General features: G+C 39.5%; 1 protein-coding gene across 11 annotated transcripts in view; it reads left to right on the forward strand.

Moving 5' to 3' along the window:
* Nrm (neuromusculin) overlaps positions 1 to 13,527 on the forward strand; it is a 407,543-nt gene that overhangs the window by 299,179 nt on the left and 94,837 nt on the right. For all 11 annotated transcript variants that reach the window (XR_013010095.1, XM_076434722.1, XM_076434721.1 and 8 more), the window contains 2 exons: positions 3,077 to 3,247; positions 5,167 to 5,328. Coding sequence is in view for 10 of the 11 variants with exons in the window: in XM_076434722.1 (XP_076290837.1) it covers positions 3,077 to 3,247; positions 5,167 to 5,328 (333 nt within the window). In the remaining variant the exon portion in view is untranslated. The remainder of the gene's footprint in view (positions 1 to 3,076; positions 3,248 to 5,166; positions 5,329 to 13,527) is intronic.

Genomic DNA, 13,527 nt, shown 5'->3' on the forward strand with positions numbered 1-13,527 from the left:
CATTTGATCCTGTAATGATTGTGATCGTTCAGATTTTGGTATTTGTTCTATTTCCAGAGCGTTCTTTAATTAATGGATAAGTGAAACTCATCAGGACTTAGATTGGCAGTGACTTCAATTCGACGAAGTATATTCGAAACTGCGAGTTTGACTGCGAGACCGAAATGCATTTGCACTCAATGCTCTTTGAGGCTTCCACGTGCAAACAGTGTCCTTTTGGATGTCTATTCAAACGCCTCGTCAGCATTACAACTAGCTTCATCAAGAGTTTGATGACGCACTGTTACTGATACAACGTCTGACCCAAATGCTGACGAGATATTGTTATTCTAAAACCGGATATATGGAAAAACACGTGGGTTCCTTTCTTTTTAATCGTTCTAGAGTCACCATTAATTCACTTCAAGCCTATGTTAATAGTTTCAATAATGTTCAACCATATTTCCGTTTTATTCGCCGTTGTATTTTGTTGGGATATTATCGTAACGTTCTCGTTCCCTGGAAACTTATATCCGTCCGTAATATAAAATCGCCGCACTGGGACTCGGTGATTTATTATATTAGTGAGACTCAACTATAACCCACGGTAAGTGGTGCTCCTGGTATAATTGTGGTCTTACATTTTTCGCGCTCGTATGAACATGATGCACCACGTATTCTCTAGAGGGGCCACCTATGAATACACTTTTCCACTTCCATCTTTCATTCTTACTGTAAAAAGTACCAAAAAATTACATTCGACGAGTATAATGGTTTAAATACATCCGCAAATTTCAATTTAATCGTACTAAATGGTAATGACTTTCATTGTAACACTAACTGTCGGAGATCTAAACTGGTTTTGACCAGTGTTGAGCAAAAATTTAATCAACCATTGACGACTAAATTTCTACTTCAATCGTTAATCGAAATTAACAATTAATCTCCTAGTTTAGTCGTTAAAAAATTGCGGTTAACGATTAAATACTTATTAATCGTTAATTGCGGTTAACGATTAAACTTCTACTGCAATTACATTCCTTTCAATTAGTAGTCGTCAATCAGATAATTGATTAATGATTGACTGCAGAAATTTCGAAATGAAATACGGAATCAAAACTATATATGAATACTGACAAAAATGTAAACTGAGTTTAGGTCTTAGGTGTATTGTCATTTGGTCTATAATATAAACTACTTTTTTTAATCAACGATTGACGATTAACTTCATCAATCGATTGATCCAATCGTCGATTTTTCGTTGATTTCTTCTTTTAATCAACGATTGACGATTATCTTCATCAATCGATTGAATCAATCGTCGATTTTTCGATGATTTCTTTTTTTAATCGTGCACATTAACCAATCAATCATGATTAAAATTTTAAACGATTAATGTCCAACTCTGGTTTTGACTCATCCGCTAGCTGCACTACTAAAGCCTCTTCCCTTCCGTCTATTCACCGCAAAAATCACATAAACGCGTTCGCAGCGACCGCTTCGAATCCCGAAGGATCCCGGGAGTTAGTAAACGAGTTAAAATCTGAGTTCCAACCACTCCGCGATTATAATGTTACACGGCCGTAATACGATTCAACTACGAATGTTTCCAAACGTATTACCAGTCCGCGAGGTGCTGGTGAGCGTCGAAAACGAGCATGGACGAGCATGCTCGAGCGCTCGGACAGTAATAATCACCGAGAATGTGCGACAGTGTGCATACATTTCGCGAGACGTTCGTAACCAGACTTTAAAGAGTGGTCTGGCCCGAAAACGGAACGACAAAAATGTTTTCGTTTCCGTAACAACGAGAAAACTGACCTCTAAACTGTGTACAAGAATACATCGTTAATGATAGCACGCGCGTGCTATCATTGTAGCTGTGAGCAGCACGGATTCGCAAGATGAATTTTCAGTGAAAACAGTTGCTTGACATTCAGTGGCCTCCGCAGAATTCCGGTTGGTCAGCGACCGGGGACGCGACTTCCGGAAACAGCAGCACTTGCGCGCGGTGAAAGGGTTATTCATAGCTCGTTCCCGAGAAAAGGTGGTCCGCTTCAATTCTCCTGGTCGTTTTGAAACCGGCCCTCGCTCTTTGCGTCGTGCCGGCCCCCGGTCCGGGAGATTCTGCTCTCTATTCCACAATGGGAAAACTCCTCCGGCGGGAGACACGAATTAAAAACTAGATCCAAACGTACCAGCCAGGCGGAAACCCTCTCCGAGAGATATTAAATTCGAGAGAGATGATGCTCTCCGCGGTGACGAGCACCGAGGACACAACGAGATCTTATTGTGATATTTGCTGTAAAGTTTGCGCCCGACGATTCGCGTGTGAACAACTGGGCTCACAACGGCCCGCCGCGAAAGCGCCATTCATCCGGCGCCAGGTTCAGATACTTTGTCTCGGATTTTACCGTTTTTGTCGCGGCAGCTTCCCATCTGCTTGACTAGTTAGCAGACTGTAAATTTTTGTGCAAATGTCGAGATTGTGTTAGCCGCAAGACTCACCGGAAAACTTCGAGTCTATTGGTCAGCTAGAACTTGATAAAAACGTGTTAGAGATTCATCTATCTGTATATTTACAACTAATCTGCAAGTGGAGCTTTTTAATCGTCTTCAAAAAATTGTTGTTGTTACAGAAATTCAGAGATCAACCAATTTTTGGTTGTAAATGTGTTTGAACTGAGTAGAATTTGAATTTCCGCTTCTTGATTCCGATATCACGATTCGAATCTCTTCATTTCCGATCCATGAAACATCGAAGTGTTCAAGTACTATTTTGTACCGACTGTAAATCCAAAAATAAGCGATCGGAAAAGGTAATTACTGTATATCGGTTTTTATCTGCGTTTTGATGGTTTAATATTAGCAAGAAATTTATCGCCTATGCATTTATATTCGCGTGCTGTATGGAATCGTTTGAACTGTTCCCGGGGTAAAACCGATAGACAGTTATCAAAACGTCGAAACGCCGAAGACTGCAGCGTAAGCGGTCGTATTCGCTGAATAGCAGCAATAATAGTCGGATGAATCGAAGCTACTTTTTAGCCGCGTAATTGACCGACTTTCAATTCATTCCGCGTCCTTTCTGTTTCAGTGCATCCGAAGTCCGTACGTGTCATCGACGAGAGTACTAACAGCCCGTTAAGCACCGGGAGTACTTTAGGGCCTATAAACGACGGTTCGATGATTTCGTTGAAATGCGAAAGCGGCGAAGGGAAGCCAGTGCCTTCGGTCGAATGGTTTAAAGACGATCAGCCGCTCGAAGGTGAGATACCAAACTGTTATTACTACAATTCGCCCAAGAATCCATACCAGATTGTGCAGAAAGAAATATTCAGATCCATTAAAGAAGATCAAAATTGATCTTCATAAATCCTTGACGTGTGTTCCTGTATTTCAAAAATGTGTAAATGTTGTAAATGCACAAAAATCCGTCGAGACGAATCCATTGATGCACTAAGAAATATTCAGATCCATTAAAGAAGATCAAAATTGATCTTCATAAATCCTTGACGAGTGTTCTTTTATTTCAAAAATGTGTAAATGTTGTAAATGCACAAAAATCCGTCGAGACGAATCCATTGATGCACAAAGAAATATTCAGATCCATTAAAGAAGATCAAAATTGATCTTCATAAATCCTTGACGAGTGTTCTTTTATTTCAAAAATGTGTAAATGTTGTAAATGCACAAAAATCCGTCGAGACGAATCCATTGATGCACAAAGAAATATTCAGATCCTTTAAAGAAGATCAAAATTGATCTTCATAAATCCTTGACGTGTGTTCTTCTATTTCAAAAATGTGTAAATGTTGTAAATGCACAAAAATCCGTCGAGACGAATCCATTGATGCCCAAAGAAACATTCAGATCCTTTAAAGAAGATCAAAATTGATCTTCATAAATCCTTGACGAGTGTTCCTGTATTTCAAAAATGTGTAAATGTTGTAAATGCACAAAAATCCGTCGAGACGAATCCATTGATGCACAAAGAAATATTCAGATCCATTAAAGAAGATCAAAGTTGATCTACATAAGTCCTTGACGTGTGTTCTTCTATTTCAAAAATGTGTAAATGCTATAAATGCATAAAAATTCGTCGACGAATCCATTGATGCACAAAGAAATATTCAAATCCTTTAAAGAAGATCAAAGTTGATCTACATAAGTCCTTGACGTGTGTTCTTCTATTTAAAAAATGTGTAAATGCTATAAATGCATAAAAATTCGTCGACGAATCCATTGATGCACAAAGAAATATTCAAATCCTTTAAAGAAGATCAAAGTTGAGCTTCATAAGTCTTCGACGTGTGTTCTTCTATTTAAAAAATGTGTAAATGCTATAAATACATAAAAATCCGTCGACGAATCCACGCCAGATTAATGTAGTTCGCCTAGCATAAATTTTTAACACTAAACCTACCGAGCCTTAAAAGTAACTGGTACATATTCCCTTATAAAAATGGCGAGATTGATTTTATTTAGACTTTGTGCGGCTCCTATTGTAATGTGTGCTCCACTAAAGATATCTGTACCATCATTTCTTATGAACTTACAGCGAGGAGCAAAAATGAACACACATACGACATTTTTACAAAAACGTATTTTTATTTAATGTTTGCATATAGAATAGAATAAAAATAAAATACATAGGATTAAGTACGAAGTTTTAGCTTTTCATAGAGATAGAGATGCAAACATTAAATAAAAATACATTTTTGTAAAAATATCGTATGTGTGTTCGCTTTTGCTCCTCACTGTATTTTTATTCTATCAATAATCGTAAAATAAAAAATCTGGAACCGGTCAATATGGCCGGTGATGGTAGGTTTAGTGTCGAAGAGAACAAAAAGATTGTTATACATCGATTGTTATACAAAGTACAAAGAAATATAGAAAAATGTATAAATTCTATAAACGCATAAAAATCCACAGGGGAGAAATTTCGGTGATGAATTCGGCAAGTGTCCCCTACAGCGAAAATTAAATTGCGGACGTTTGATCGTGGGTAGCACGCGCAGCAATGGCAGATGAACGACAGAGCATGGCTGTGTCAGGTAGAACACCTCGGGTGACCAGCAAAAATCGTTGGGAATTTCCGTGGCCGATGTACCCATGGCACGTACCCATCACGAAATTCGATCTAAAAACACATCTAAACACGTCTACACGGGTGTGTTCCAGCAACCAACTCGACGACGATCGGTGACAACGGGATAGGTACGGGCAGTAGCCTGCTGCAGATGCAAATCACGCGCGAGGAGCTGGGTGCAACTTTCACGTGTAAAGTCAACAGTACAGCGCTCACTGAACCCCTCACCGTCGACATCAAACTGGATGTTCACGGTAAGTGTATTGTTCTGTGTATGTGTGTGTAGGTAGATATGCATGCATGCAATCTCCATTCCCTCCGGTGTACCATCGAGGACAGGCACCGCGGAAAAGTGATTCGCTCGACGATGATAAGCGTTTCTTTATCGGCATCTCGATCGACAGACTAAAATAATCTCGGTTGAAGTTTCACTGCCGCGGCCTGGGCCTTCGGTATATTCATTATCCGGACATTTCGTTGAAGCTTCCCCGAGTCGAGCAGAAGTTTCGAAAGAGGGTCAAAAGTGGAAGATTCGTTTCTCCTTTAGTCCCTCCCCGGCTTCGTATCGATTCGGTCCCATGAAACATTGAGTCTTTGCTTCGTGACGTCTCCATTAATCAATTTTGCTCGTGTTTAAAACGAACACATGGCTTATTAAAATTGCAACGTACCGTACAAAATTGATCCTTTTGATTCTAAATCCTGCTTTAGTCGTGTTAACGTGCTATCGATCTATTTCGTTTAAATGTCACCTCCCCACCTAGCGATAAAGACACCGTCCATTTCTGAAAATAATTAGGCCATTAGCTTTCCCCAGATTGGAGGATAAGATTGGAAAGAGGATCAAAAGTAGAAGATTCGTTTCTCCTTCAGTTCCTACAGACGCGGGATTCATTTTCTTCTCTGAAACATCGCGTCTTGCTCCAATCTCTGTTGTCTTCGTTCCTTCCGAAAAATAATTACGTCAACAGCAAAGTTTGCTGTTCAAGTATTCCAGATTTGATTCTCAGGATACTCGGCCAAGGTTAATACATAAATTTCGAAGGAATAAGAAATCTTATAATAATTTTATTATTAATTTATAATAAGGAATAAGAAAATATCCACTGAATCGTGGATTCAGGATATCGTTTCCTAGAATTTCCAAATATAATTAGAGTATTAGGTTCCTCGGGATTGGCAGATAATATTCGAGGAAGGGTCAAACGTGAAAGATTTATTTCGATTCGGAACATATATTCCCGTCTATTTCTAAAAATAATTAGCGTTTTCAATTTGTTCCCTCTCGCGTGCATCGTTGGAAATAGGCTGTGAGGTTTAATAAATCAGATTTCCTTCCATTCGTGTAGAATTTATTCTCTATCCACCCGAATCTCCACAAAATATTTTTTCCCCAACGGTAACAAGCGTCGTTATTACAACTTAACGCGAGACACGCGAGGAAGTCGAGGTAAACGAAAAGGAAGGACAGGCTTTTCGCATCCGAGATCGTAACTTTAACTCGCGATCTACTTGGTGTTCCGACGACGAGACGAGAAACAGAGTTTCGTCTCTTTTCCCCGTCCGTGCCCGTGCCGTATATAATTCGAAGAAGTTCGCCGTGGCGAGCGGGATGCGTGAGAAATGCCAGGAACTTTTTGATCCTGGCGACTGGCTTCCGAGAGAGCAGCTATTTATTCCCTATTACGATAGCTTACTCGCAATTCGTTCCTCGGGCTCGGTAAGAGGCTCCCCGAGACCCGGTTGCATGCGAGAAACGCGCAACAGAAGCGCGATAAATTATTCTAATCTACGAAAACAGGTGTGGTGCATCTTTCTTTAACATCGAGCATGTACAAGCCCCGCTCCTACGATTTTCGACGAGCCACCCTTACATCGCCCGTCGAGGTATCATTTATTTAAGAGGGTAATCGCGGAGAACCTCGCAGGCCGAATACAGATTTCAAAACAATCGCGTGCCGGGCTTCAACGGAATCGGGAATCCAGAATTTGCTTTTGAAAAATTTGTTGCGCCGATAAAACATCCCCTAACGGTCGGTAAATACTGTAGAAATTTACAACGACTGAGTCCGACCATATTTAACCCCTACCACTCGAACGGTGACTCTAAAAATTGCTATAACATTATTCAAAGTGTTGTTTAGATTATTACATATGTCGGTATCTAATCAATTAAGGTGGAGTGGGGTAAGCCCCCCCCTATGTATTTTCAGTCTGGTATGTAAAGTTATTACTGACGAATTAGTATTATGTAGGATTCTAGTTTTGCTTGAAAATTATCATTTTCAAGAGAGTTAAAAATGCTTTAAAACCTTGTTTCAAGTACTGCGGAGAAGAAAAGAATGACTAACAAGCCTGCTATAAAATGCTTCTTATTGCATTAAATTATATATTGTTTAGTTTTATAGTTATCCATTTTTAAACAAACATGTACTGTTTGTCATTGGTTGATTTAAGCGAGGAAAACACCTTTATTCTTGGGCGACATCTATATAGAATAATTCATACTACATTTATACTACATTAATAAATACAAGCTAGAGAAATTTCGTTCATATTATAATAAAAATAACCAATTAACGGACTTGCCCCGTAGACGGACTTACCCCACTCCACCTTACTAAACATTTAGGTATTGTATCAGGTATTATACGAATTTCATATCCATTGTATTTATCGCTCACAGTACTCCGCAATTTATCGGCCATGACTGACACAGTGAAATTATAATAATTTCTTGCTCTAGTATCTCGTATTGATATTCCACTTACATTATGTGATATTGTTTATCGACAATTTCAGTCTGAATCAGGCTGCACTGCGTATGCGGCAATCCCATGCAGTAGTTACGGATTGATATAGATCAGGGCATTTCATGTGCTGCTACACGTGCTGCTACACGTGCTATAGTGATCCTTACTTAATACTACAGCTACGATCCGTATTGTCCTGCCGCATACTATACAGGTATTTGATGTGGTGTAATGTATTATCGAAGGTATTATCTTGCCTTTTACCGGAATTAAAGATCTCTATCTTTAACACAACAAGACAACAATCGCCGTTCACGATCCTACAGTATTTCTGATTGTACTTTGGTGTATTTTGACTTGTGGTAGATTTTGGAACAAATCTATTTCAATCTGCAATTCTATAATCTTATTTCTACCATCACAGTTACTGCATAGTGCTTATATTTGACTTAAAAACATTTTTGACGATGCAGTGAGTCCACGAAGAATTAAATGAACATTAATTTAAAAAGAATAGAGAAAATATTAATTTGAACGTTTGTTTATACAATTATTTATACGCGTCTGATTCATTAGCCAAATACGTCAATCACAAAGTTATGTCAAAATAATTGTCCTTTTAATTAGAAAAGGGAGAACGCACGGTTTCGTTTGGATAAATATTTTATGCCATCGCGTTTATCGAAATTAAAAAGGAAAACAGCATTGCATTTATTATCTGCAAAAAATTCCACCGTCCACTTTCGCCGTGGCTTCATCAAAATCCGTTTAATTCATGAATATTAAAGCTGTCGATGAAATACGCTGCGAATATTTACGGAAAAATATTGTTCTATTAAACGTTTCATCTCACTTCTCATCTATAACAGATAAATGTTTTTAACGTTCATTTCCTTTTCTCGCGAGAATTTGTTCGATAGTCGAACTCGCGATTCTAATTAATACTGTTTGACGTTCGACTCTACACGATCGTTTATTTATCTCTTTTTGTTTTTTATTTTTTGGGTAGGCAGCTTTGTGATCCATGGAGTGTATGCACATGCACGAATAGTGCACAACATGTCACCGGTCTAAGCTTTAACACGTTATATGTATATAGTGTTGGAAGGATTGCAACACTTTTTCGTTGTTCCGTGCCATAAATTTCGCCGGCTGCAATCTCGAGCAACAAAACAATAAATATGCGAACAGCGGCACCGGGCCATCAAGTCTGCGGGTTTTATGCGTTTGCAGCCGTGTAGAGCGCGCTAAAACGCAATCAAATAAAAGTATTAACAATAATCGGGATAAAATGTCAATCTTCTTAATCTCTAGAGAGTTCAAAATTCTTTTTGCTGTTCTCGAATCACCATGCTTTCAAAGATTGAACGTCTCTCCTACCCGACGACCCCATAAAATTTCATGTGCGATCTTTTGTTGCCGTTTTATTGCACTTTGAATGGAAAATGCGTCGTCTACCTTAGAACAAGGTACATCGTACTTCGCGTGTACGTGTTCTGTGTACTCTAGGGTGTATTTATACAACGATGTTTTATGCAAAAGCGTGTTGGATTTTTACCAAAAATCCACTGATACAAATTGGGATCCTCACGGGGTGCTTTCGATTATGCTGATGCCGGTATCACGTTTCGTTTTTAAAGCGCAATAAAACGACAATAAAAATTCTTGCCGGAAGTTTTACGAGATCGTCTTAAAGGAGCTTCAATCTTCCACAGTGAATCGAATCGCAAAAATGTTCGAACACCAGAGACGTCTGAATCACTCGAAAACTGTTTTGTAAAGTTTTTGAGAAATGATTTTTATACTTTGGGCTACGCAATTAATAAGTACGTCCAACAAAAAAAAATGTCTTTGCGAGTAGCTCCGTAAATCTGCTGTCACGCAGCGTCCCGACGAATCCATGCCACCGGAACACGGTGATTCATAATTCGAGGATCGTATTAAGTCCCGACCGAGTTTCCACGGCAGAAAGAAAATGACTTCGCAGAGATAAATGACGGCGAATGGTGATAAGGGAGGGCGGAAATTGAAAGAAACGGATCGAACGAGATTAAATCAAGTAGCAGAAAACTGGCGGAAATAAATTAGGGTGAATTGGATTAAAGAAAAGCTGTTTGCAGGGAATTCATTAGAAGGGTGCGTGACCTCCGAGCGGCGCTGATTGTTTGAAAAAGTCTCGCACGTCGACGCGCGGATCCTCCATCGTTTTAATCGGAAAAGCGTTTGCTGACGACCAGGAGAATTAAGAAAAATTGGATATTCCCTACGTTGAAGAAAAAAAAAAGAACACATGAGGGATTTCTCGAACGGGTCCAGTTTTGAATAAACGATTCGAATGATTTTTTTTGTTAATGTCACGGTGTCCCGGGCAGTGATTAATAACCGCGGCCGAGCACGGCCATAATTTACTGACGGGCCGATTCTCTTTAACTTCGTTCGCGATTCATAGATCATGCTTAACTTTCGAACTTTCGACAGAAATTGATCACGAGCTGATCTTCTTCCTCTGTATCGTCCCACGGATCGGACAACATTAATCTTCGGTTCACCCTTTATCGCTGCAACAACGGAAATCGTAAATTATAATTGAATCTTCGGCTTAAAGCGAGTGTGTGCACAGTCGCAGATAATATCAACTTGTAACGATGTTCCACCGGGAAAATTTAATAACAACGGGCATCGCGTGCGGGCTTGTTTCATCAAAGATCAACGCGAAGGGATGTAGCCAAGTTCGTATTGAGGAACTCCGAAAAATATAGAACTTATCCTGGTGCCACCTACGTACAACCTGATTTTAAACACGCATAACTTTTGATGCAGTGGATTCCTAAAATCAGAACTTGGACTTTCGGCGATTTCTCGCGCACCTCTAATACAGTGGCCGAAATAAAGTCACTGTGTTTTGTGCCCGTGCGAAATCAATACGGGCCGGTTTATGTACTTCTTTAAGGCCTGGTTTACGTTGTATTTTTGTCCAGAAGAATTTAAAAGTTGTTGCACACGTCTTGTTGTTACTGGGAGCTCCAATTCAGCTCGAAATTGTGCTGCATTTTTCCTTTCCTTAGCTCTCTGCAGATCTCATTAATATTGAATGTTGTCTCTGACTATTTTTTATTACTACTTTTAAGATGATTTCATCCGTAATTTTCACGTAAATTGATATAATTATTAATCACGGTATATGACCGATTAGTTTTCTTAGCAATTGCGCGATTAGAGCAGCCCATATCTTTATAAGCATTGATTGATGCTTTTTCTTCACTTGTTTTAGTACTTTTCCTCTCGGCATTCTCATACACGTGAATCAAATGATAACAAACAGGATTTCTGTGAGTTCTAAAACTAATACTTTTAGAATATTCACAGTTTTCCGTAGTTCTCTGCTCAGAATACAGAGAAACACTAAGTGACTTTATAGAAACTTCGCACTTGTGTTTTGCACCACACAGAAAAAAATCAAAACAAACGTAAATAGTAAACACAGCGGTCTAGAGTACGCAGTCCCTCTATCCAAGGCACAAGACCAGATATGATAAATCAACAAAAATGGTGATATTTTTTAAATATCTATGAAAAAGAAGATAACTTTATAGAAATTTCGGCCACTGTATTTAAGCATTAAAATAAATGTAGCCATACAAGAAATATACATTTTCTTTTCTCTTCTGTGACCATTTTCGGGGATAAAGACGTCTTAACCCCTGTAACCGTAAAGGAAATGATACGGCAAGGGGTTAAAGAAGTAACATTATGATAAAGTTCGGTGCCACAGTAGCGTTACAATCTCGCGATCGACTACAATGCAAAAAGGTCGAGGAACGCTGCAGCGGAGCAAGAGAATCACTTCAGCGTCGGTAATTCAGAGCCGTAGACAGAAAATTGCATCGCACGTGTACACGTGTGTATGGGTTTGAAGTTCGTGTCGGAATACTAATGTCCCGCGACGCGACCAGTATGGGATCGCCAGGTTTTGACCTATTTCTCGCCCGGGGAAAATTACGCGGCGCCATGAGTGCGGCCTAATTACATCGGCTATAGAGGGACGCAATCTGCTCGTGGTTTCTCTCTCGCGCAATGTAGTTGATAAGGCGATTAAAGGCTTCGTACGCGTCGAAATCGATAGCTCGGAGCCGAGTGTCCTACGCATCTTGCTCGGCTCCTCGGAATCCTACGCTCCGGAACAGTTTCCGTTGTACAGCGGTGACCGAGTTATGCAGTTTCCCCTATGACCTCCAGCCAAAGGGATAAAGTTAGTCAATTTGTTAGCCCCGTGTCTCCGGTTGTTTTGTGCAGCCTCCTCGCAAATCGCGCGTTTGTCCTTCCTGGGGGCTGGCTTGCGAAATTAGCGTATTCTGCTCATTTCGTTTCTCGTCAGTTGAACCTTCGGAGTTGCTGGGTTTGCATGGGTTGTCGCACGTGAAATGTCCTTTTGGAAGCCCATGAATTATCAGTAGACTGCGGTTGTTTATGCAATTTTCAATTTTTCTAGATAAACTTGAAGAAAGTGGAAGCAAATAAAATCTTGTTTCCAGTGGTAGTAATTTTTGTTGATCTGGAATAAATAACACTCATGCTAAATTCTATCGAATTTTACATTCCAGCTTTCTTTGAACATTTTCAGATGACATAAATGCATAAAGTCCAAACCAGCGATTTGGTTGTACCTTCATAACCTTTATAGAAACCGAAATACGATAAAGTCGCGATCTAAGCGCGATAGACCTGTCCGATCTAACACAGTTCGCCTACCCCTTGCACTGAGGGGCATACCCCGCGAGGGCCAAGAAGCTCGAGCCACGTAATTCGATACCGGGTCGGGTATATCGGTGTGAAGCACTACTAATCCAATTACAAAACTTCTTCATTTTTCATTATTTCTTTGTGGGACTTTGGCCAACTTATTTGCGGCGCTTTTCTGATTAAAATGACACTAAACACGATATAATTTCAACTGTATTACTGGTTTAATTAACGGTATGCAGCATGTCGTTTTCTAATACAGCGCACAACCGAGAATCGGCTTATGTTAGATCGCGACTTTACTGTACTTCATATCGGTTACCGGTACAGTCCCATTGGCTCAATACTGGTATCAAGATAAACCATTGGTACCAGGATGAACATTTGAAAAATTTATACATAATTATACATTATAAAAATTTTGCCTCTTACCCTCTGGCCCTAGTCCAAAAATCGACGATTCTTCGGGAATTGAAACTATATGTATAGTGTTGGAATACTTTTAGTCCAGTCACCAGGTACTTTTACCTAGAAAGTATTCCGAACTTAATGAAATTTTGGCACATCATTTGGGGGTACTCTGAGGAGTCAAATATGAGTTTTCGACCTCGAGGACCCTGTGCTGACTTGGGGAGGGGGAAAAACCACGATTTTTGTTACCTGTTTTTGGTATTTCGCCTATAACTCAAAATCTATGGGTCCTGCGAACTTTTTCTTTTCATTTCTGAAAAGAGCATTAAAGTTCCTTCAAATTTCACTGTTCCAACGTGTTTTTTAACCCGATGGGTACCGACAGACAGGTGTTTAAAATTAGGAAATGTTTCTCAAAACGACATTTTGAGCCACACATTGTGACATTTAGCAGAAAATTGCAAGTTTTTGGCTCATAATTTTAGTTTTTCAACACATCTACATATAATCTACATACTATGTATTACATTGTAAGGCTCGAAATGTCAT

This window comes from Lasioglossum baleicum, chromosome 12 (assembly GCF_051020765.1).
Source record: "Lasioglossum baleicum chromosome 12, iyLasBale1, whole genome shotgun sequence".
In the NCBI taxonomy this organism is placed as follows: Eukaryota; Metazoa; Arthropoda; class Insecta; order Hymenoptera; family Halictidae; genus Lasioglossum; species Lasioglossum baleicum.